The 25,644-nt window shown below is 39.4% G+C and overlaps 1 protein-coding gene and 1 pseudogene across 3 annotated transcripts in view; one reads left to right on the top strand and one right to left on the bottom strand.

The window, feature by feature from the left end:
- The window catches only part of LOC105471413 (transportin 3), a 101,160-nt gene that overhangs the window by 58,761 nt on the left and 16,755 nt on the right, over window positions 1–25,644 (bottom strand). For all 3 annotated transcript variants that reach the window (XM_011723909.2, XM_011723908.3, XM_011723910.2), the window contains 3 exons: window positions 5,330–5,530; window positions 4,356–4,429; window positions 2,369–2,525 (listed from right to left, as the gene is read on the bottom strand). In XM_011723909.2, coding sequence (XP_011722211.1) covers window positions 2,369–2,525; window positions 4,356–4,429; window positions 5,330–5,452 — 354 coding nt within the window. In that variant the 5' untranslated portion in view covers window positions 5,453–5,530. The remainder of the gene's footprint in view (window positions 1–2,368; window positions 2,526–4,355; window positions 4,430–5,329; window positions 5,531–25,644) is intronic.
- Window positions 16,757–18,081, top strand: LOC139362486 (ornithine decarboxylase pseudogene; annotated as a pseudogene).

The following is a 25,644-nucleotide window of genomic DNA, read 5'->3' as shown; positions in this document are numbered from 1 at the left end:
TGGCGTAAACCCGGGAGGCGGAGCTTGCAGTGAGCTGAGATCCGGCCACTGTGCTCCAGCCTGGGCAACAGAGCGAGAGCGAGACTCCGTCTCAAAAAAAAAAAAAAAAAAAAAAAAAAAGAACCAGATAAATATTTTACACTTTGCAGGCCATATGGTGTCTGTGAAAAATACCCAATTATGCTGATATAGTCCAAAATAATAGACAGACAAAATATAACCAAATGGGCATAACTGTGTTCCAACAAAGCTTTATTTACAAAAAGAGGCAGCCAACCCATAAACTATAGATTTACCCACTCCTGCTCTAGCGTATTAAAAATGTCGACTAACTAAAAGGAGCCTAATCACATCTAATTCTTTTAAAAATGTGTATTAGCTCATCCATAATGGGATACTACTACTCAAAAGGTCAAGTAAAATCTTCTATCACCTCCCTCTCAAAATTTCAGTTCATCTTTAAGAGAGGATCCTTTCTTTTCTCTCTCACAATATACAAAAATCAAATCAAAATGGATTAAAGACTTAAATGCAAGATGTGAACTATAAAACTACTACAAGAAAACATTAGGGAAATGCTGCAGGACATTGATCTGGGCAAAGATCTCTCTTAAGACAGACCTAAAAATCAAAGGTAACCAAAGCAAAAAAAGTCAACAAAGGGATTACATCAAGCTACAACGCTTCTGCACAGCAAAAGAAACAATCAACCAAGTGAAGAGACAACCTACAGAATGGGAGGAAATATTTGCAAACTACCCATCCAATAAGAGATTAATAACGACAATATATAAGGAACCCAAAAACTCAATAGCAAAAAAAAAAAAAAAAGATTAAAAAAATGGGCAAAAGATCAATAGCAAATGCTGGCAAGGATGCAGAGAAAGGGGAACGCTCTGGAATGTAAAGTAGTACAGTCATGAAAAACAGTATTGAAGTTTCTTAGAAGACTGAAAATAGTACTACCATATGATCTAGCAATCCCACTGCTGGATAAATACCCAGAAAAGAAACCAGTATATCAAGAAGATGTCTACAATCCCATGTTTACTACAACACTATTCACAATAGCCAAGATATGGAATCAACCTAAGTACCTATCAATGGCTGAATGGATAAAGAAAAAATGGTATAGGTGCACAGTGAAATATTCATTAGCCACAAAAAGAATAAAATCCTGTCATTTGCAGCAACATGGATGGAACTGTTAGACATTAGGTTAAGTGAAATAAGCCAGGCACAGAAAGACAAATATCGCATGCTTTCACTGCTATGTTGGAGTGAAAAAAAAAACAGGATCTCATAGAGGTAAAGAGTAGAATGATGGTGATCAGAGAGGCTAGGAAGGGTAATGGGGAGGGGAGGATGAAGAAAGGTTGATTAATGGGTACACAAATACAGCTGAATAGAAAGGATAAGTTATAGTGTTACATAGCACAAAAAAGTGACTATAGTTAATAATTTATTGAGTACTTCAAAATAGCTGAAAGAGAAGATTTAGAATGTTCCCTACACAAAGAAATGATAAAGGTTTGAGGTGATGAATATCTCAATTTGATCATCACCTGATTTGATCTGATCATCACATATTATATACTTGGATAAAAATAATACATGTGGCTGGGCACAGTGGCTCACGCCTGTAATCCCAGAGCTTTGGGAGGCCGAGGCAGGCGGATCACTTGAGGTCAGGAGTTCAAGGCCAGCCTAGGCAACATGAAGTGACACCATCTCTACAAAAAAAAAAAAAACAACACAAACTTAGCTGGGCATGGTGGCGCACACCTGTAGTCCCAGTTACTCAAGAGGCTGAGGTGAGAGGTTCACTTGAGCCCAGGAGGGGAGGGTGCAGTGAGCTGAGATCATGCCACTGTACTACAGCCTGGGAGACAGAGACCCTGTTTCAAAAAATAAAAGTAACACATGTAACCCCACAAATATGTACCACTCTCATGTATCAATTAGAAAAAAAAAAAGGAAGGATCCTTTCTTAGTAAAGTAGGTTTATACACACTTCCCTTTGCATGATCCTTTATTAACAGTCAACAGTTTGGAGCATTAAGCAGTAGAAGAGCACAAGATATACAATGAGATGGCCTTAGTTCAAATTCTGAATTAACAGTTGTATAACTCTAAAGTCCATTTTTCATTCATAAAAGAGATAACGTCACCTTTAGAGGATTATACAGAAACTTAAAAAGCATAGTTTCTGAAAGTATGTTGTAATGGTAAGGTGTTACATAAATGCCAAAGCATCATCATTAAATTTTGCAAAGAAAGCTATTTCACAATAATGCAATTGGATTACAAAATAACCATCATGGTTTTCTGACTTTATGCAGCAACTTAGTATTTCAAACTTACTCACCAATAGAGACACTACTGTACTAGAGTAGAAGGCCAGATCTTCTATAATTTCTGTGCGTCGATTAGCTCCAATTCGTAAGGAACGACTATGTACTTCTTCAGGTAACACTGTAAGGATCTCCAGCAAAAAAGGCAAAGAAGTAACATCATTGCTGTATCTGCAAAAGAAAAAAGGGGAGATATGTTATTTATAGACAGAAAATACACAATCACGTAAGATAACAGCCATCAGAGTAACTCACAACAAAAGCAGCATTCCCACCACTATTAAGGGAGAGAAAAAAGATATAAACATAAATGTCCTCCACAATTAGTTAAGATTTAAAAAAGGACAGTTTTTCAATGAAACATAGCCATTATAATGAACGTGATATCTATATGTCCTAACATGAAAAAATGTCCACAATGTAGTAAGTGAAAAACATGTATGAAACATATTGAATATGGGTGAACAAATATATAGGTATTTGTACATTAAAATATATATGCACTTATTTATTTTAAAATGCATAAAGGAAACTCTACATAGCCAATTGTTAATAGTGGTTGCTTGTAAAATACAGGGTTAAGGGCCAGGTGTGCTGGCTCATGCTTATGATCCCAGCACTTTGGGAGGCCAAGGCAGGAGGATCACCTGAGCCCACAAGTTCAAGACCAGCCTGGGTATCACAGGGAGACCGTCCCTACATTAAAAATTTTTTAATTAGCCAGGCACGGTGGTGTGCATCTGTAATCCCAGCTACTTAGGAGACTGAGGCAGAAGGATCTCATGAGCCCAAGAGTTGCAGGTTCCAGTGAACCATGATCACACCACTGCACTTCAGCCTGGGTGACAGAGCGAGACCCTGTTTCAAAAACAATATATAAGGATAGGGAGAGAGGATGGGGTTCGCTTCCATACTGTTAGAATTTTTTCAAGGAGCATGTGTCAATTTCCCCAATAAAATTTTTCTTTAAAAAATAAGCTATCCATTCAGGAGGCTGAGGTGAGAGGATCACTTGAGCCCGGTAGGTTGAGGCTGAGGTTGTAGTGAGCCATGACTGTGCCACTGCACTCCAGCCTGGGTGACATAGCAAGACTGTGTCTCAAAAAAAATAAAAATAATTTTTTAAAAAGTTATACAGGCTGGGTGAGGTGGCTCACACTTGTAATCCCAGCACTTTGGGAGGCCTACGTGGGCAGATTACTTGAGGTCAGGAGTTCGAGACCAGCCTGGCCAAATCCCGCCTCTACTGAAAACATAAAAATTAGCTGGGCGTGGTGGCACGTGCCTGTAATCTCAGCTACTTGGGATGCTGAGACAGGAGAATCACTTGAACCTGGGAGGCGGAGGTTGCAGTGAGCCGAGATCACACCACTGAACTCCAGCCTGGGCAACAAGAGTGAAACTCCAGCTCAAAATAAAATAAAATAAATAAAAAGTTATCCATAAAAGGCTGTAATGACACACTACATTGTAAGTAAAAAGTACATCTAGACTTTGTTCAAAAATAACTTCCCAATCAAATGCAAGCAAATATCAAGATTATCTTGCCAGGACCCAGAAGGAACGCTTGTTTCAAAGTAGCAAGTTCTGTGTGTCTAAAAAGAATACTGTCCCTCTGATAAACGTGAAACAAACCCCAATTAGTAAGAACATATATTCATAACAACTTCTCATTTAATATACTCTTAAATTCTATATTTTTACGAAACGGCTGTCATGCCAGTTAGTGAGAGTGATCCACAAGGCAATAAAAGACTTTGCTGCAATTAATTCAAGAAGTGTGTGTTACATAAATTACTAGTCTTTTACAACCCACACAATATATTTCAGTGGTATTTAAAATTTTAGATAAGTTTCACTTAATCTAACAAAGGTTAATAACATAATTCTATGTTAAGAGTTCAGGTAAATAGTCAAATATCTAGCTATTGCCAACAAATTTCTCTGTGTAGGTTAATGGCAATTCCAAATGCTAATATACAGTCAATATAAATTACTTACTTTTCCACCAGTGTTTGCACACATCCCTTCCAGGAAGGCATCTGTAGGGCAAGATCTGCTATTGCTAAAGCCAGCTGAATAAGAGAGAATAAATGAAGACAGATGAACAGAAATAGGGTTACAATAAATATTAATTGGGAAGCAAAGAAATTACATTTCTTCCAAACAATATAACAACTAGACTAACCTCCCCTCCCCCATTTCTCCCAACCTTCAGTTATATGTATCTGATATAAACTCTTCTGGGTTAGCTATAAATTGCTGAAATTTAAGAGTTAACTTTTAAAAATTAAAGAAAAAAAAACAGAAAAGAAGTCAAACAACAGAATATGGACATTCCTCAAAATATATCAATATTTACTTTTATTTGGCAATACCACAGAACTTCACAGACATATAAATTATACTATGCCAAAGGTCAAAGCTACTAACAAAGTCAGACCTTTGACTCAGTTCTCAAATAATGGATTGCCATTTCCCTTCTCTTTCCATTTCTCATCTTGAAGACTTAAGCAAAAGCCTCCTCTTCAAGGACACTTCTATGCCAGGCAGAGGACACATGTGAGTATGTACTCACAGAAGCTTCCGGTTTTCCTATCTAATGTATTTCCCTGTCCAAGGGGGAAAAGGACAGATACTCTAGTTCAACCTTTCATTCATGAGACCTTTACTAAAGCCAATCAGCCCAGAAAGGATTTCTTAAAAGGCAACTACCTAAACCTCTGACCTAGCATGCCTGTGAAAACACATACTCACCTTAACCACTTCTGGTATTAAGTTAGTTCAAAACCAAATGCACTCTAAGATTAATACAAAAGATTAAAAATTTCATTTTCTATCCACTTAAAAGAATACAGCAGTATATCTGTAATGAAGTTAACATTACCTCACATGGCCTAGCAATACCAATTAAAATAATCCTGATAAATTCAAATGGCCATACAAATTTCTCTAATGAGAAGCACAGGATTTACCTGCGTTACAATGACAGGTGACAAGTCTTTCAAGTTCTGGATATGGGTTAGCAATGAGTCCCGTAAAGAGGCATGAGAGTCTGTGGGGAGCTCATAAAATGAGGTCTGAATCTTCATTTTCATGGTCTGTGCAGCAAAATAGCATGATTCCACATCCTGTCGGATCTGTAACAACTGGTCTGAGATCTCCCATGCATGAACCTGAAAGCGTATTAGACAAAGATGTCTTAAAGAAGACTACTTTTCTAATGTTAATGCCACAATCTCAATACTTATATAAACATATTTAGACCAACGTATAAAGAAAAATCTGACAAGCTAAATCACCTAGTAATTCAGCCAACAGTTCAAAATACATTGTTATACGCTCTGTTCAACAAAGTAATTACCTAAAATCTGACTAATTCTAGGAAAGCATGAGAGCTATCAGTTAAATTAATAGATACAATCTTGTTGATTTGAATGACTGTGTAGGTGTCAAGAATATGAAGAAAAATGTCCCAAAAGTCTCCACTAAATAATTTCCACTGTATAATTTCCAGTCCTAATCTATGGTTGGATGTTTCTTCTCTTTTCTTGCTTAAAATAAAGCTTTGTTCACTCTAAGAATTGAATCCAGAAGCTGTTTTAATATATCTATAAATATAAGAATATATTTTATATTGGTCTCAGTAGCCCTACATTTCAATTATTAGTTCCTGACAAAACAGAAGAAAAGCTATCTTGGCTCAAGTAAATATTTCACATCCTTCAATTATTTTCTTTCTTTTTTTGGAGACAGAGTCCCGCTCTGTCACCCAGGCTGGAGTGCAGTGGCACAATCTAGGCTCACTTGCAACCCCTGCCTCCCAGGTTCAAGTGATTCTCCTGCCTCAGCTTTCCGACTAGCTGGGATTACAGATGTGCACCACCACACCCAGCTAATATTTGTATTTTTAGTAGAGGCGAGGTTTCACCATGTTGGCCAGGCTGATCTTGAACTCCTGACCTCAGGTGATCCTCCTGCCTCGGCCTCCCAAAGTGCTGGGATTACAGGCATGAGCCACCGTGCCTGGTCCCTTCAATTATTTTCTGATGAATTACGACTTGACAAAGTGCTACATATGCTACTGAAATCACTTTCAACGGAAAAATAAACTTATCTACAGACATAATAAAAAGAACCAAAGTATAAAATCTGGTCTCTAGTAGCTAGTCACAATTATAAAGGGGAGTCATATTTTGAAGACAACTTTGTAAACAAAATCATGCAGTAGATTGTAGACAACTAGTTAATTAGTTTAATTCTAATCCAATTCTATGCTAAACAGCCTCTGGAAGACGACTAACATGGACTGGCAATAATGGACTGAAAAAAATTTCAACCTCAATTCAGGAACAGTGTATATTGTAAAGAGAAGGGGTCAATTTCTTATGAAGACAGAGCTCTTCACAAGTAATACATAATCCCTTGTGTATCCTTCAAGATCTTCCCAAAGATAGATATGAAGCAAGTTAAGATATAGAAACAGGTAGAATAAACGGCTTGTACAAGTTCCTAAAGTAAATGGAAAATAAAGACCCTGAATTTCCTAATTACAGATTTACTGACATAAAACTTAGCTTTAGGCTGGGCGTGTGGCTCATGCCTATAATCACAGCACTTTGGGAGACCAAAGGGGGAGGATTGTTTGAGCCCAGAAGTTTTGACACTGGCCCGGGCAACATGACAAGACCCCCGTGCCTCTACAAAAAATTTAAAAAATTAGCTGGGGCCCGGCACAGTGGCTCATGCCTGTAATCTCACCACTTTGGGAGGCAGAGGCAAGCAGATCACCTGAGGTCAGGAGTTCAAGACCAGCCTGGCCAACATGGTGAAACCCTGTCTGTACTAAAAATACAAAAAAATTAGTCGAGTGTGGTGGCACTCTCCTGTAATCCTAGCTACTCAAGAGGCTGAGGCAGGAAAATAGCTTGAACTCAGGAGGCAGAGGTTGCAGTGAGCCGAGATTGCACCACTGTATTCCAGCCTGGGTGACAGAGTGAGACCCTGTCTAAAAAAACTAAAAAATAAAAAATTAGCTGCACATGGTGGCATGCACCTGTAGTTCCAGCTACTTGGGATGCTGAGGCAAGAGCATTGCTTGAGCCCAGGCAACAGGCACCCTGTTTTTAAAAAAAACACCCCTCCCACCCCCCACCAAAAAACACCAACATAGCTTTCGATGAAATAAGGGGTACAAAGTAAGCATGAGGTGTTAACTTCTTTACAGATGTAGTATATTTTACTAATTTTTGTACTTTTTAGTCCAAGCATCGCGTCTCAAACGTATTCAACAAATGTTTAATGAATTAATGTAGTACTAATAGCACCAATTTTCCTTTCTCAAGTAAAAAATCTTCCAAAGTTTTTAGCCATTGATTAACCAGTAATCCAAGCACGCCTATGATTTAATATACCATCAGAATATCTTTACTTTGCTCACATTAATATCTTTTTATTTTTTGAGACAGGGTCTCACTCTGTCACCCAGGCTGGAGTGCAGTGGCACGATCTCAGCTCACTGCAGCCTCGACCTCCTGGGCTCAAGAGATAATCTTGCCTCAGCCCCCTAGTAGTTGGAACTACAGGTGTCTGCTACCACACCCGGCTAATTTTTGTATTTTTTGTACAGATGGGGTTTTACCATGTTGCCCAGGCTGGTCTTGAACTCCTAAACTCAAGCAATCCTCCTGCCTTGGCCTCCCAAAGTGCTGGGATTCCAGGCGTGAGCTACCATGCCTAGCTGATATATTTTTAAATAGCAAAAAGATTCTATGAAGCTTTATACAATCTCCACAAATCCCTCATAAAAACAGAGCATTAGACAGCAACAAAACTAGGTGTTGTCTAGTTATCTCCAAGGGTATCTACAAGAACCCCAAAATATAAGTGGAAAGAGACAAGCCAGTGACATCTGTAAGACCTGTGTAGTTTTAGTCTCAGTAAATGTGGAAGCAGAGGCAAACAACATGGTATCTAATGGACCTAAGAACAGAGAAACACCAAGAACCAACAGAGATTCACTGGAAAGTACAAGGAGCCAATCTGAGGATGGCAGTTGAAAATGGAGAAGGTTGGGCCGGGCGCAGTGGCTCATGCCTGTAATCCCAGCACTTTGGGAGGCCGAGGCACACAGATCACCTGAGGTCAGGAGTTCAAGACCAGTCTGGCCAACTTGGTGAAACCCCGTCTCTACTAAAATACAAAAATTAGCTGGGCATGGTGGCGGGTGCCTGTAATCCCAGCTATTCTGGAGGCTGAGACAGGAGAATCACTTGAACCCGGGAGACGGTGGTTGCAGTGAGCCGAGATCACACCACTGCACTCAGCCTGGGCGGCTGAGTGAGACTCTGTCTCAAAAAAAAAAGAAAATGGAGGAGGTTTTACCCAATCCAATAGCCAGTGAGTATAAGTGTGAAGGGGATGCCAATAGTTTAGCCTTTATAAAACCTTGAAACCAAACAATGAGGAAAAGACCCCAATTGAGGAAAAACTGCTGTGAAAAAAACTCAAAATAATATAGGACAAGTATAATAGAAATGAAGGAAGAAAAGGTTGAAAGTATTATCCTTAATCAAACCTTCTTCTAGAAATTCAGAAAAACTAATTTCACAGAAAATAAGCAACTGAGGTCAAATGTCATACATGGCTGAAAGAGAAAATAAGCAGAGTAACACCTTATGAGGAAAGAAGACCAGAAAAACAGGTTTAAAAACCTAGCCTATTATTTCAAAATGAGCTAAACAACGTTAAGAAAATGATACAAGATACGGAAGAACAGAATTGGGAAGGAAAATTTCAGAAATGCGGTAAAAATCTCAGGAAAAAAACAAATTAAAGAAGAAAATCCCTTCAGAGATGAAGACTAGGAGGAATTTCACTGTGACTAAACACATCAGATAATGTCTTAAGAGAAACACATGGAGTTTTTAAAATAAAAAAAAAATTTTAAAGATTCAAGAGGAAATGACAAATATTGAACAGAGACAAAGATCTAACATCTAGACAACAGAGATCTCTGAAGAAGAAAATCAAAACAAGGAAACGGAACAATTATCAAAAACTGTAATTCAAGAAAATGTTCCTAGTTGGGCAAGGCAGTTTACGCCTATAATCCCAGCATTTTAGGAGGCGGAGGTGGGAGGCTTGACGCCAGGAGTTTGGGACCAGCCTGAGCAACATAGCAAGATACTGCCTCTACAAAAATTTAAAAAATTAGCTGGGTGTGGTGGTGTGTGCCTGTAGTCCTAATTACTAAGGAGGCTGAGGAGGAAGAATCATTTGAGCCCAGGAGTTTGAGGTTACAGTGCGCTATGATCCTGCTACTAATTTTTTTTTAATTTAAAAAATTTGGTATCAAAGTTATCAAAAGAGGAAGGGTAAATAAATGAATATAATCCCATCACTACACTCCAGCCTGGGTGACAGCGCGAGACTCCGTCTCAAAAAAAAAAAAAAAAAAAACAGAAAAGGTTTCTGAAATGTTGGGTGGTAAGAGAGAAAGACATAGAACTATACATTGAAAGAGTATATCATATACCTAAAAATACCAACCCAGAATAACCAATACTGAGACATAATCTGGTAAAATTAATATACTTAAAGAAAAAGAATAAAATAATTTGGACATCTATATAAAAACAGCAAATGATTTACAAGGGAAAAAATTAGATTATCATCTACTTTGACTTGAACACTTCATGGCAGAAGAAAATGAAAGAACATGGTAAAGATATGCTAAGAAAGAAAATGTGACAAAGATTTTATGTCAAGTCAAACTGATTTTCAATTATAAAGGCCAGAAACTGTTACTTGCAAGAATGTAGATATTATTCCTAAAAGCCCTTCCTAAACAATCTGCTTTTAAAAAAAAAAGAGCTTTGGACAATCAAACTGATTAGAGAGAACAAGGCATCAATGTAAGGACTGGGGGTGAATATTAACCATAGTTTATTACAACAATTACGAATAAATGAAGGTCAAAAGAGAAATGGTATGTAATGATTACAAGCTATGTATAGACACAGTGTGGAAGAAAGGGGAGAACACATGCAAAACTACGCTTGTTTTCAGTGTACATATTGATGGTAGTAGTGTTAGCATTGTTAGTCTAAGGCTACTGACTAGGCTAATGTGGGACAGAGCTACTGAGTAATTATGAGATATTCTATCACCGTCTGTGTCCCTCACAACCTGGATTCTCAGTATGGAAGAAAAGAAGTGCAGACAAAAAGGCTTAAGTTAAAAACTTTATAATGCTGTAGTTGAAAAGGCAATATAAATTCATGAGGTATTTTACCTTTAAGTACTTATACCCACTATTTATATACCTACTTTTCTACATATGTATACACACACATAGATAATTTATATATCCTATATAGATATATAAAATATATACAATTCCCTAGCTCTATCCACTGAAAGCCCTAAACATACTGTCCAACTCAGTAACAAGTTGCATCCCTAGCGCCTACATTGTAGCCTTTAAATTCAATTTCCCACTAAAAGATACCAATATTAAATATACAAGATAGGCCCATGATACATCTTGTCATACTAGAAAGGACAGAAGACAATAAGACTACTAGAGTCATTTCAAAAGTACTGAGGAGCCAAGGAGGCAACCAGCTGGCCAGAGATAGGACAATTTCGGATTCAGCAAGGGATACAAGGAAAAAACAAACTGTCCACCACAGGCCATTTTTGGTAACAATTACAAGCAGATATAAACTCATTATCTTACAAGGGAAAAAAATCATGTATTTATCTTGGTTTTCCTATATAAACTGTACTCCTAAGTAACCTAACAGATGAGAAGAGTCTCTTTATAGAAGTATTACAATGGCAAAAACCACAATTACTTTGGCACTAACCTAACAGCATGTAAGTAAAGTAATAACAGATTTAGAATATTAACACTTCACAACCCACAATTAATGGATTAAGCACTGAACAATAACAGCTAGTTACATCACACACAAAAAAGAATAAGGTGGATTAAAGATAGCTGTGAATATAATGCTAATCCTACACTGAAAGGTAGAATCTACATGCCTTTGAATCTGCACTGGCCTTGATACCTTGCATAACTGACAGAATATGGCAGGAAGTGACATTCTGGAACTTTCAAGGTTAAGTCAAAGGAATCTTTGGAGCTTCTGCCTTGGTATCCTGAACACTACTCTGAGGAAAGCCACTGCCTGTAAAAACTTAAGACTACTCTGCTGGAGAGAACGTGGTAGAGCCCTGAGACTACATGGAAAGCTAGAGGGGCCCAACTGAATCCAGGCTTCCAGTCATTCCCACCAGACTGTCAGGCATGTAAATGAAGCCATCTTAGAACCTCCAGACCAGCTCAGCCACCAAATGGATGAAACCCGAAGGAGCACAATCAGGATCCCGGATGCTGATTTGAGCCCGCTCAAATTCCTGATCAACAAAGTTATGAGATACAATAAAATGGTTTTTATTTCAAATCACTTAAGTTTTGGGGTAATCTGCTTCATCGTGGTAAACAATCAGAACCACCAGAAAACCAAACACTATGTGCCTCTTGATGAAAGGAGATACCAAAATAACAAGGGAATCAAATCTGTGCCTCATTGAGCCTCTAGATCCAGCAGCTAATTTGCAGGAAAAACAAAGGAGAGTAGAACTGAATCATGACAATAAAATCAGCAAAATCCACTGTGGGAAACTCTACAGGTCAAATGGCCCTGATAGTTCAACAGATAAATAATCTACAGAGGCCAGGTGTTGTGGCTCACGCCTGTAGCCCCAGCACTCTGTGAGGCCAAAGCAGGCGGATCGCTTGAGGCCAGGAGTTTGAGACCAGCCTGGGTAACAAGCAAGACCCTGTCTCTAGGAAAAATTTTTGAAAAATTTGCCATGTGTGGTGGCATGCCCCTTAGTCCCAGCTACTCGGGAGGCTGAGGGGAAGGATCCCTTGAGCCCAGGAGTTTAAGGCTGCAGTGAGCATTGATCACACTTCGCACTCCAGCCTGGGCTACAGAGCAAGACTCTGTCTTAAAAAAAAAAAAAAAAAAAAAAATTAACAGAGAGAGAACCTGCAGATTAAGACACTCAGAAAACATATTAAAAAACAGGCCGGGCACGGTGGCTCACACCTGTAATCCCTGCACTTTGGGAGGCCAAGGCGGGTGGATCACCTGAGGTCAGAAATTCGAGACCTGCCTGGCCAACACGATGAAACCCCATCTCTACTAAATATACAAAAAATTAGCTGGGCATGGTGGCAGGTGCCTGTAATCCCAGTTACTCAGGAGGCTGAGGCAGGAGAACTGCTTGAACCCAGGAGGCGGAGATTGCAGTAAGCCAAGATTGCACCACTGCACTCCAGCCTGGGCAACAACAGCAAAACTCCGGCTCAAAAAAAAAAAAAAAAAAAAAAAAAAAAAAAAAAACAAGAAGAACCAGCTGGACCCACTAAGCCACTAAGTATAAAACCATAAAGAAACACAGAAGATTATTATAAAAGGACAGTGGTTACCTCTATGGGGAGGAAAGTAGTTATGTCAAATGGTACAAGAATAGCTTCTGGAGTGGAATGGCCAGTAAAGTTCTATTTCTTTTCTTTTCTTTTTTTATAAAAATGGGACAGGGTCTCGCTATGTTATCCAGGCTGGTCTCAAACTTCTGGGTTCAAGCAATCTTCTTGCCTCGGTCTCCCAAAGTGCCAGGATTACAGGTTTGAACCACTGTGCTCAAAGTTCTATTTCTTGACTTAGGTGGTGGTTACAAGGACATCCGTATATAGTAATTCACTAAGCTACACATTTGCATTGTGTTTCTGTGTTTACATTTAGAAAACAAAACAGAACAACAATAAAAACCCCAATGTAGGCTGGGCGCAGTGGCTCACACCTGTAATCCCAGCAGTTTGGGAGACCGAGACTGGTGTATCACCTGAGGTCAGGAGTTCTAGACCAGCCTGGCCAACATGGTGAAACCCCATCTCTGCTAAAAATACAAAAATTAGCCAGGCATGGTGGTGTGTGCCTGTAGTCCCAGCCACCCAGGAGGCTGAGGCAGGAGAATTGCTTGAACCCGGGAGGCGGAGGTTGCAGTGAGCCGAGATTGCACCATTGCACTCCAGCGTGGGCAGCAGAGTGAGACTCTGTCTCAAAACAAACAAACAAACAAACAAAAAAATCTTTTTCCCAAATGAAATCCACCTGTCAACCCACCAGGGTCAAGACCCTTGGGGAAAAAATTGCTTGTGCAGTGCCACATTGTGCAGAAACTAAACGATAGAAACTAGCAGAAAACACCAACCGTATCATCCTCAATTATCTGTACTTCTGACTTTAAACATTTCTATCTCCTTAAAAGTAGAGACCTCAAAAATGAAGGGCAGAAGCAAAACAAAACAAAACAAAACAATTACTTACCCCCGGGCAAACCAGTAATCTTAGAGGTAGAGATGCAAAACTGGTTAACTTGGAGGGTAGGGATGCACAGGAAATTTATTTTTCAAGCACCTTTGATGATGATTGAATTTTTTTTTTTTTTTTTTTTTGAGAAGGAATTTCGCTCTTGTTGGCCAAGCTGGAGTACAATGGCACAATCTCGGCTCACTGCAACCTCTGCCTCTCAGGTTCAAGAGATTCTCCTGCCTCAGCCTCCCAAGTAGCTGGGATTACAGGCATGTGCCACCACACCCAGCTAATTTTTGTATTTATAGTAGAGACGGGGTTTCACCATGTTGGCCAGGCTGGTCTCAAACTCCTGACTTCAGGTGATCTGCCTGCTTTGGTCTCCCAAAGTTCTGGGATTACAGGCATGAGCCACTGCACCCGGCTGTTTGATTATTTTTAAAATGTCTTTTGTAATTACCTTTTTATTAAAAATAACTTGTACTTTATATTCAATTTTTTTTAAAGTGATACAGATCTTGTAAATTTTTTTTGACAGGGCCTCTCTCTGTCACTCAGGCTGGAGGGCAGTGGCACCATCACAGCTCACTGTAGCCTCAAATTCTTGGGCTCAAGTGATCTGCCTACCTTAGCCTCCTGCATAGCTGGGACTACAGGCATACATCACGGCACCCAGCTAATTTTTTTTTTTTTATTTTTGTAGAGCCAGGTCTTGCTATAATGTCTAAGTTGGTCTCAAACTCCTGGGCTTGCCTGCCTCAGCCTCCCAAAGTGCTAGGATTACTGGCATGAACAATCACATCTGGCCTGTAAGACTTTTTTCTATAAAATTTGTTTAGAAAAGGTAGCAAAGCTTTTTAACAACACATAGGAGTTAGTTTCATGTCCATATGCTCCCTAAACAATAATGCTACCTCTCTCATAACATTTATCGGGTGTTTCAACTTTGGTTATAACAGACCATCTGGTATTATTACACCAATTCATAAACCACCAGAAAAGATTCACTAAGACCAGGCGCAGTGGCTCAAGCCTGCAATCCCAGCACTTTGGGAGGCCGAGGCAGGCAGATCACTTGAGGTCAGGAGTTCGAGACTAACCCGGCTAATATGGTGAAACCCCATTTCTACTAAAACTACAAAAATTAGCCTGGTGTGATGGCACGCACCTGTAATCCCAGCTACTCAGGAGGCTGAGGCAGGAGAATCGCTTGAACCCAGGAGGTGGATGTTGCAGTGAGCCAAGAACATGCTACTGCACTTCAACCTGGGCAACAGAGCAAGACTTGGTCTCAAAAAAAAAAAAAAAAAGAAAAGAAAAAAAAATTCACTAAATACTCCCAACAAAGAACGTTTTTAAAGACACCAACGCTAAAATATGAGGCCACAGATCCCAGAGAGAAGGGAATGGAAGAGCATAGAGTTCAGTTCACTCTTCGGCTCCACTTTTCCCCTCATGGCATTTGCCAATTTGAAAGTGGAAGACACGAGGCTAAGAAGCTGAAGATCTCTGGACATTCTCACAAGACTGGGGAAATCAAAACTGGAATTCAGAGATATCGAAGAGGAGCCCTGGTAAATACTCCAAACTCTCGAGTTGGGACCCAGTGACAGAAACAAGAAATATACCACTCCTTAAAAAGACTGATACGTTAGGCCACAAAGTAAGTCTTAATAAATTTTCAAAGACTGAAATCATACAAAATATCTTTTCTGATCACAATTAAATAAAACTAGGAGTCAACAGCAAAAGGGAAACTAGAAATTTCCCAAATATGTGGAAATTGAACAACATACTCTTAAAAAAACCAATGGGTCAAGGAAGGGAAATCAGAAAACATCTTCAGACAAATGAAGATGTTTCTTGACTTGGGTGGTGGCTAAAAGGACATCCGCATATAGTAACTCACTAAGTTATACATTTGTATTGTGTTTCTGTGTTTATGTTTAGAAAATAAAACAGAACAAAAACCCCAATGTTGCATATTAAACTGAACTAGTATAAGATCTAGTATAAAACTGAACTAAACTGAACTAGCATAAAAAACACAACATACCAAAATGTATGGGATGCAACAAAAACTGTGCTGAGAAATAAAATGTATAACTGTATATGCTTACATTAAAAAAGAAAAAGGACTCAAGTCAACAACCTAATTTTATACCTTAAGGAACCAGAAAAAGAACAAACTAAATCCAAAGCTAGCAGAAAGAAGGAAATAATAAAGATTTATGGCAAAGATTAACAAAAGAGAGGATAGGAAAATCAAGGGGATGCTACAAAAAGATCAACAAGGTCAGTCCCGGCAGCCGCAGTCACTGGCCGCCCCTCTGCCAACAGCTCCAGCGCTACATTGGGCCAGCATCTCTGGCGAGCAGAAGCAAGGCACTGACAGGCACAGCAGAGAGGTCCTGTAGCTCTGGCTCAGAGAGCAGCATCTTCACTTTCCGTGGTACCCAGGTGTTCTGAGAATGTTTCCACTGCTGCTCTGAGGGCACAAGAGGCAGGATTTGGAATTCCTGGAGAACTGTCTTTGTGAGAATCTGGAAATATTTCTTTCAATTCCATCTCTTAGTTTTCCATTTTGTTGTGTTTCAGAGGAACATCAAGAAACCATGAAAAGTTTAGTAATGAAGAGTTTCACTGCCACTCGCTTCCTTGATGAAGGTTTTACTGCCAAGGACATTCTGGACCAAAAATTTAATGAATTTTCTTCTGATGATGATTAGGATGGCTTCTATGTCATGGACCTTAGAGACATTCTAAAGATATATCTAAGATGGTTAAAAACTCTTCCTCATGTCACCCCCTTTCATGGAGTCAAACATAATGATAGCAGAGCCATCATGAAGACTCTCACTGCCATTGGGACAGGATTTGACTGTGCTAGCAAGGCTGAAATACAATTGGTGCAGATTCTGGGGATGCCCCCAAAAGAGGTTTATCTATGCAAATTCTTGTAAACAAATGTCTCAAATTAAGTACACTGCCGATAATGGAGTCCAGATGATGATTTTCGGTAATAAGGTCAAGTTGATGTCAGTTGCCAGAACACACTCAAAGCAGAGTTGGTTTTTAAGATTGCAAATGATGATTCCAAAGCAGTCCGTCACCTCAGTGTTAAATCTGGTGCCAAGCTCAAAGCCAGCAGGCTTCTTCTGGAATGGGCAAAAGAGCTAAATATTGATGTCACTGGTGTCAGCTTCCATGTAGGAAGTAGCTGTACCAATCCTGAGACCTTTATGCAGGTAGCCTCCAATGTCCACTGTGTCTTTGACACAGGAGTTGAGTTTGGTTTCAGTATGTAACTGCTTGATACTAGCAGTTGCTTTCCTGGATCTGAGGATGTGAGGCTTAAATCTGAAGTATTACCAGTGTAATCAACCCAGCATAGGACAAGTATTTTCCACCAGACTCTAGAGTGAGAGTCACAGCTAAGCCAGGCAGATAGTTCATGTGGCATCAGCTTCATTGCCAAAAATATCATATTAAAAGAACAGACAGGGCCAGGCACGGTGGCTCACGCCTGTAATCCCAGTACTTTGGGAGGCCGAGGTGGGCAGATCATGAGGTCAGATCGAGACCATCCTGGAGGCGGGCAGATCACGAGGTCAGGAGATCGACACCATCCTGGCTAACACGGTGAAACCCCATCTCTACTAAAAAAAAATACAAAAAATTAGCCGGGTGTGGTGGCGGGCACCTTAGTCCCAGCTACTTGGGAGATTGAGGCAGAAGAATGGCGTGAACCCAGGAGGCAGAGCTTACAGTGAGCCAAGATCACGCCACTGCACTCCAGCCTGGGTGACAGAGCGAGACTCTGTCTCAAAAAGAAAAAAAAAAAAAAGGACAGGCTCTGATAAGGAAGATGAGTCAAGTGAACAGACCTTTAGGTATTATATGAATGATGAAGTATATGGATCATTTCATCAATCATTTATGATCATGCACATGTAAAGCCCCTGCTGCAAAAGAGACCGACATCAGTGAGAAGTATTATTCATCCAGCATACGGGAAGAACATGTGATGGCCTTGATCAGATTGTTGAGCAGTGTGATCTGCCCAAAATACATGTAGGTAATTGGATGCTCTTTAAAAACATGGGCACTGACGCTGTTGCTGCTACTTCTACTTTCACTGGATTCCAGAGGCCAACAATCTACATGTGATGTCAGGACCAGCATCGAAACTCATGCAGCAAATCTAGAACCACGACCTCCCACCCCAGATAGAGGAACAGGACATTAGCACCCTGCCTGTGACTTGTGCTTGGGCAAATGGAATGAAACATCACTCAGCAACCTGTGCTTCCACTAGTATTAATATGTAGATATCACTCTCGTTGTTGTTAACTATGAGTCCTGCTTGAATTAAGGGATTTCAAAAGAGTTGGGTTCACATGGATGGGGCAAGATGGAAGACCAGTATATGGGTCACACATTATTTGTGTTCCTATGGGAACTATTTAAATATTTGTTTTATATGGATTTTTATTCACTTTTCGTAACAGTTGGGTTCGCATGGATGTGACAATATGGAAGACTAGGATATAGTTCACACATTATTTATGTTCCTATGGAAACTATTTAAATATTTGTTTTATAAGGATTTTTATTCACTTTTCAGATATGGTACTCAAGAGTGCCCCTCGGCTGCTAAGCAAGCATCTGTAGCTTGTACAATGGAATGGGCCATAGTGTTGTGACTTGTTTTTAAAGTATTTCAAAACTAACAACAACAAAAAAATTGACAAAGCTTAAGCTAGATTAAGAAATAAGAGAGAGCTGGGCGCAGTGGCTCATGCCTGTTAATCCCAGCTCTTTGGGAGGCCAAGGCGGGCAGATCACTTCAGATCAGGAGTTCAAGACCAGCCTGGTGAAATCCTGTCTCTACTAAAAATACACACACACACACACTCACACACATACACACACACAAAATCAGCCAGGCCTGATAGCAGCTGCCTGTAGTCCCAGCTACTTGGGAGGCTAAGGCATGAGAATCGCTTGAACCCGGGAGGCAGAGGTTGCAGTGAGCCGAGATCATGCCACGGCACTCTAGCCTGGGCGACAGAGTGAGGTTCTATGTCAAAAAAAAAGAAAGAAAGAAAGAAATAAGAGAGAGGATTTAAATAATCAGAAATGAAAGTCAGGAGATTACTACCAATTTTACAGAAATAAAAAGGGTTATAAAAAGTATTATGAACTGCAAGTGAACATATTGAATAACTTACATGAAATAAACAATTCCTAGAAACATAACCTACCAAGACTAAATCATGAAGAAATAGAAAATCTGAATAGACCTATAACTTGTAAAGAGATTAAATTAGTAATGAAAAACTTCCCAATGAAGAAAAGCCCAGGAACAAATGGCTTTACTGGTGAATTCTACAAAACATGTAAAGAAATATCATTAATCCTTTTCAAACTCTTTCCAAAAACTGAAAAGAACACTTCCTACTCATTCTATGAAACCAGCATTATTCTGACACCGAAGCTAGAAGAAGAAACAAGAAAATTACAGACTAATAACATCTGTTATGAATAGTAATGCAAAAACCCTTAATAAAATACTAACAAATGGAACTCAATAGCATATTTTTTTCTCAATTTTTAAATTTTTATTTTCAAAATTTCATATTTAGAGATGGGTGTTGCTATGTTGCCCAGATGGGTTTCGAGCTCCTGGCCTTAAGCAATCCTCCTGCCTCAACCTCCCAAATAGGTCAGAGTACAGGCATGAGCCATCATGCCTGGCTTTTCAACAGCATATTGAAGGGATTATACATCATCATCAAGTGGGATTTATACCTGGAATGCAAGGATGGTTCAACATATGAAAATCAAAGTAATCCACCACATTAACAGAATGAAGGTCATCTCAATTTATGCAAAAAAAGCATCTGACAGACTTTGACACCCTTTCATGACAAAGACACTCAACAAACCAGGAAGGAAACAACTTCAACATAATAAAGGCCATATATGCAAAAATCAACAGCTAACATCATACAACAGTGAAGACAAAAAGCTTTTCTAACAGGAACAAGACTAGGATGTCTACTGTTGCCACTTCTATTCAACATAGTGTTCGAAGTTCTAGCCAGAGCAATTAGGCAAGAAAAACAAAAGGCATCTAAATTGAAAGGAAGAAATAAAATAATCTCTGGTCACGTATAATGTAAGAGCATTCTACATGATCTTACATGTAGAAAACCCAAAAGATTCCATAAGAAGACTGTTAGACTTAATAAATGAATTTGGCAAAGTTGCAGATCACAAAATTAACAGATTAAAATTAGTTGCTTCTACATACTCACAATGAAAAATCTGAAAAGAAACAATTCCATTTACAACAGAATAAAAAAGAATAAAATACTCAGGAATAAGCTTAGCCAAGGAGACAAAAGACTTGTATACTGAAAATTACAAAACATTGCTGAAAGAAATTAAAGATGACACCAATAAATGAAAGACATCTCATGTTCATGGACTGGAAGACTTAATATTGTTAAGATTTCAGTACTACCCAATGCAATCTACAGATTCAATGTAACATTCACCAAAATCTCAGTGACGTTTTCTGCAGAAAATGGAATTGTTTCCTTCATATGGAATCTCAAGAGACCCCAAAGAGCCAAAAAAATCTTAAAAAAGAATAATATTGGAGGTCTCATACTTCTAATTTCAACATTTATTACAAAGCCATAGTAATCAAAACAGTATGATACTAGCATAAAGACAGACACACAGACCAATATAATGGAATAGACCCAGAAATAAACTCTCCTGTAAAGGATTCAAATGATCTTTGACAAGGGTGCCAAGACTACACAATGGTGCTAGGAAAACTGAATATTCACATGAAAAAGAACAAAGTTAGTCCCTTACATCACATATAAAAGTTAACTCAAAAAGGACTAAAGACCTAAACGTAAGACCTGAAACTATAAAACTCTTAGAAGAAAGCCTAGGGGAAAAGTTTCATAATCATTGCAATTGACAATGATTTCTTGGATGGCATTTCTGGAATAAATATTTCTCCCAAGAAGATACACAAATGGTTAACAGGCATATGAAAAGATGCTCAACATCACCAACCATAGAGAAAGGCAAATCAAAGCCACAACGAAATATTACCTCACACCCAACAGAATGACCACTATCCAAAAAAACAAAGCAAAAAACCTCAGAAAATAATAAGTGTTAACAAGGATGTGGAAAAATTGGAACCTTTGCATCACTGGTGGGAATGGGGATGGAGGCTCCCAAAAAATTAAAAATAGAACTACCATATGTTCCAAAAATCCCAGTTCTATCTATATATCTAAAAGAACTGAATATAAAATCTCAAACAGGGCCAGGCACAGTGGCTCACACCTGTAATCCCAGCACTTTGGGAGGCGGGTGATCACTTGAGGCCAGGAGTTCAAGACCAGCCTGTCCAACATGGCAAAACCCCATCTCTACCAAAAATACAAAAATTAGCCAGACATGGTGGCACACAACTGTTAATTCCAGCTACTTGGGAGGCTGAGGCATGAGAATCACTTGAACTCAGGAGGCAGAGATTATAGTGAACCATGATCATGCCACTGCACTCCAGCCTGGGCAACAGAGCTAAACTCAAAAAAAAAAAAAAAAAAGATCTCCAATAGATAAGATATTTGCACACCCATGTCCAACTGCAGCCAAATGCAGCATTATTCACAATAACCAAGAGACAGAAGCAACCTAAATGCCCATCTATGGATAAATGGATAAACAAATGTATATATATGCAGTGGAATGTTACTAAGCCTTCAAAAGAAGGAAATTCTGACACACACTACAACATGGATGAACCTCAAGGACATTACACTAAGTGAAAATACATTTATCACTAAAAGATAAATACTGAATGATTCTAACTTACATAAGATATCTAAAGTAGCAAGACTCATAGAAACAGAAAGTAGGCCAGGCCCAGGGGCTCATGCCTGTAATCCCAACACTTTGGGAAACTGAGGCAGGAAGACTGCTTGAGCCCTAGGAGTTCAGGACCAGTCTGGGCAACAAGGTGAAATTAGCTTGGCATGATGGCGTGTCTGTAGTCCCAGCTACTGGGGGGTGTGGGCAGGAATGCTGAGGTGGGAGTATCGCTTGAGCCCAGGATGCAGAGGTTGCGGTGAGCCATGATCACGCCACTGCAATCCAGCCTGGACGACAGAGCAAGACCCTGTCTAGGAAAACAAAACAAAAAAAAGGTTGAAACACAGTTTAGAATCTGCTCAATTCCTTTTTGAATTTCAAAGAGATCTGTTCCTGTCATAAAGACCTGCCAGATGCAAAAGAAAATCATTTCAGGAAGAAAACATCATTTATCTCTTCAACTTTTCTTAAACAACATATCAAGCATCTGTCAAACAAAAGCAAAGCCAGGCCAGGAACACTAGCTCACACCTATAACCCTAGCGCTTTGGGAAGCTGAGGTGGAAGGATCACTTGAAGCCAGGAGCTTAAGACCAACCTGGGCAACAAAGTGAGACCTCATCTCCACACAAAAAAGCAAGAAAAAAATAAATTAACCAGATATGGTGGTACATGCTTGTAATACCAGCTACTTCGGAGGCTGTGGTGGAAGTTCCATTTATTTGAGCCCAGGAGGTCAAGGCTGCAGTGAGCTGTGATCACACCACTGCACTCTAGCCTAGGTGACAGAGCGAGACCACGTCTGCGGGGGAGAAAACAAAACCAAGTGACAACAACTAGAAAGAAACAGACAATAGAAAGTAACCATTATCTAGATAATGAACTATCAAAGACTAAAATAACTGATGTCTTAACCAAAGTAATAAAACATCACCAATAGCTTTTATGTGACTCCTGATGTGATTCAGTAAAAATGACAAATTATCGTCTATGCAGTATTCTTCCAAAAAAGGTTTGACCTAAATGCAATCATAAGAAAAGAACCAGACAAATCTAAATAGCGAGGCATACGAAAAACTAAGACAAAATGGCCCACTCTGGATTTGTGTGGGGTGTGTGTGTTTTTTCTTCTTCTTCTTTTTTTTTTTTTTTTTTTTTGAGATGGAATCTCACTCTGTCACCTATGCTGGAATGCAGTGGTGTGATCTCGGCTCGCTGCAACCACTGCCTCCCAGGTTCAAGCGATTCTCCTGCCTCAGCCTCCCGAGTAGCTGGGACTCCAGGCGTCTGCCACCACACCCGGCTAATTTTGTATTTTTAAGAGAGACGGGGGTTTCACCATATTGGCCAGGCTGGTCTTGAACTCCTGACCTCATGATCTGCCCGCCTCAGCCTCCCAAAGCGCTGGGATTACAGGCGTGAGCCATTGCACCCAGCCGTGTGTGTATGTTTTAAAGGGACAGGGTCTTGACACAGTTGCTCAGTCTGGCTTCCTGGGCTCAAGCAACCCTTCCACCTCAGCCTCCTGTGTAGCTGGGGCTACAAGTGTGCACCACCACACCTGTCTTGGATTTGTGTTTTAATATCATTATCATAAAAGAAAAAAAAATACCCAGGTAATTAAAGAGACACAACAACCAAAAGAAAAGCATTACCCATGAAGGATCCTAGATTAGGGAAAATAAAATTTTAGAAAGTTAGAAATCTGTAACTAGAGCAATTAGGAAAATTTGAATACAGACTGATAATACCATCATATCAATGTTAAACTTCTTGAGAGTGACAACAGTTTTAGTTTATTTTAGAAAAATATCCTTGTTCTTACAAGATACAAGTGGAAATGTTTAAGGAGTAGGGCATTATAAGGTTTACTTCTAAAAGGTTAAAAGAAACAGTTGGAAAAAATGAATAGCTGATTAATATATGCAAAGACTTAGAAGACAAAACTGGAGAATTTCCATTAATAAATGGAATATATTAAAAAGAATTAAAAGGAAATTCTAGAAGTAAAAAATACGGTAACTGAAATTAAGAACCATTAGAAAGAGCCTGAAATTAAGAACCATTAGAAAGGGCCAAACAGCAAATCAGACAACTGAAGAATTATAGATTACTATGCTTGATAACAGGTCAATAAAAAACAGAAAGACTGAAGCACAAAGTCAAAAAAAGGATAGAAGGTAAACAATGAGAAGAATGCAAGCGACATGTGGGACACAGTGAAAAAGGCTAAGACACATATAACTGAAATCCTAGTAGGAAAAAAGAAAACGGAAATCAGGAACAAATGAAGAATAATGAAAAAGCTGTTAAATATATGCGTAAATCCAATTTAACACTGATTATATAAAGCAATAATATCTTGTGGGATTTAAAATATATGAAGAATAAAAATGCCTCAGAAGAGTTCCACATCCACCTAAGATATATAACGACAGAAACAATACTGCTTTCCACAAGTTAACAATACACAAAAGCAAATAAACTATAAAATAACCTTGCTTAAATGTATCAGAAAGCTGAGGTCTTAGGGCAACCAAGTTGACTGAAATCTAAGGACAGACCTCTAACAAGGAAAACGAAGGCAAGCACTGGCTCATCTATGACAGGACAGAGGAAGAAACTAACAGCACCTGGCAACCAGCTCATAAAAATTCAGCTAACACTTCTAACAAATTGAGAAAGGCTGCATGTGGGCTAGCATGAGCATATAGAACCCCCGGGACTCAGACACAAGGGGAACTCAGTCACCCAGCAGGATCACCTCCGCAGACCAGATACTCAAGAGAAAGATTGGGGGTAGGGCAGAAGACCAGCTCCTTTGGTGGTGCAGTCCTGGAGGAGGGGAACAGCCTCTGTTGCGGAAAAGCACAAAAATCTCTGACTGAACGCTTCTTCTCTGAACAAAAGCCTTAGGCTATGGGGAAGGGGCAGCAAAGCATGTCACCCCTCAAAGCACAGGTTAAGACTCACTGCAGTTGCACTAAGCATAAAAGAAAAACATCTACCCCTAGGGGATAGGCATAAAACAGTCTTGAGCCTATAATAATACTACCAACACCACGAGAGGTCTCCTACCACTGAAAGAAGGGAAAAAAAACTATTTTGCACAATACCTGCCGGATGCAAGGCAAAGAATAAATGCCACAAGAAAAACTAGGATCATTGAGGCCGCCCTACCAGTGAGAATGGCAGACAACGGAAATGCTAAACACTAGGTTAGACCAGGGCAACAGAGAACGTTACTGTTCCCTCCTCCCGCAAATAAGCGAACAAATTCTAAATATATCATACTCAAACTCCTGAAAACCAGAGATAAAGAGAAATACTGAAGGTAAGCAGAGAAAAAGGACACATTAAATACAGAGGAACAAAAGTAAAAAGCTAGAGCAGACTTCTTGTCAAGAATGAGGATGCCGGAAGACATGGAGAGGTAGATTTAAAAAATGGGAAGAAAAAAAGGAAAGAATTCCAAAGTCAATGAAACCGTATTTCTAAAATGGAAGCATTCAACACAAAGAACCCAATTTAAAAATGGACAAAGCAAAAAATAACAGATGCTGGTGAGGTTGCAGAGAGAAAGAAATGCTTACACACTGTTGGTGGGAGTGTAAATTCGTTCAACCATTGTGGAAAGCAATGTGGTGATTCCTTGAAGAGCTAAAAACAGAACTACCATTTGACCCAGCAATCCCACTACTGGGTGTATACCCAAAGGAATATAAATTGTTCCATGCATGCAAATGTTCACTGCAGCACTATTCACAATAGCAAAGACATGGAATCAACTTAAATGTCTAACAACGGTGGACTGGATAAAGAAAATGTGGTAGATATGCACCATGGAATACTATGCAGCCATAAAAAGAATGAAATAATGTCCTCTACAGGAACATGGATGGAGCTGAAGGCCATTATCCTTAGCAAACTAACACAGGATCAGAAAACCAAATACCACATGTTCTTGTTTATAAGTGGGA

Source organism: Macaca nemestrina, chromosome 4 (genome assembly GCF_043159975.1).
Source record: "Macaca nemestrina isolate mMacNem1 chromosome 4, mMacNem.hap1, whole genome shotgun sequence".
In the NCBI taxonomy this organism is placed as follows: domain Eukaryota; kingdom Metazoa; phylum Chordata; class Mammalia; order Primates; family Cercopithecidae; genus Macaca; species Macaca nemestrina.
This window is presented reverse-complemented; position numbering and strand designations above follow the sequence as displayed.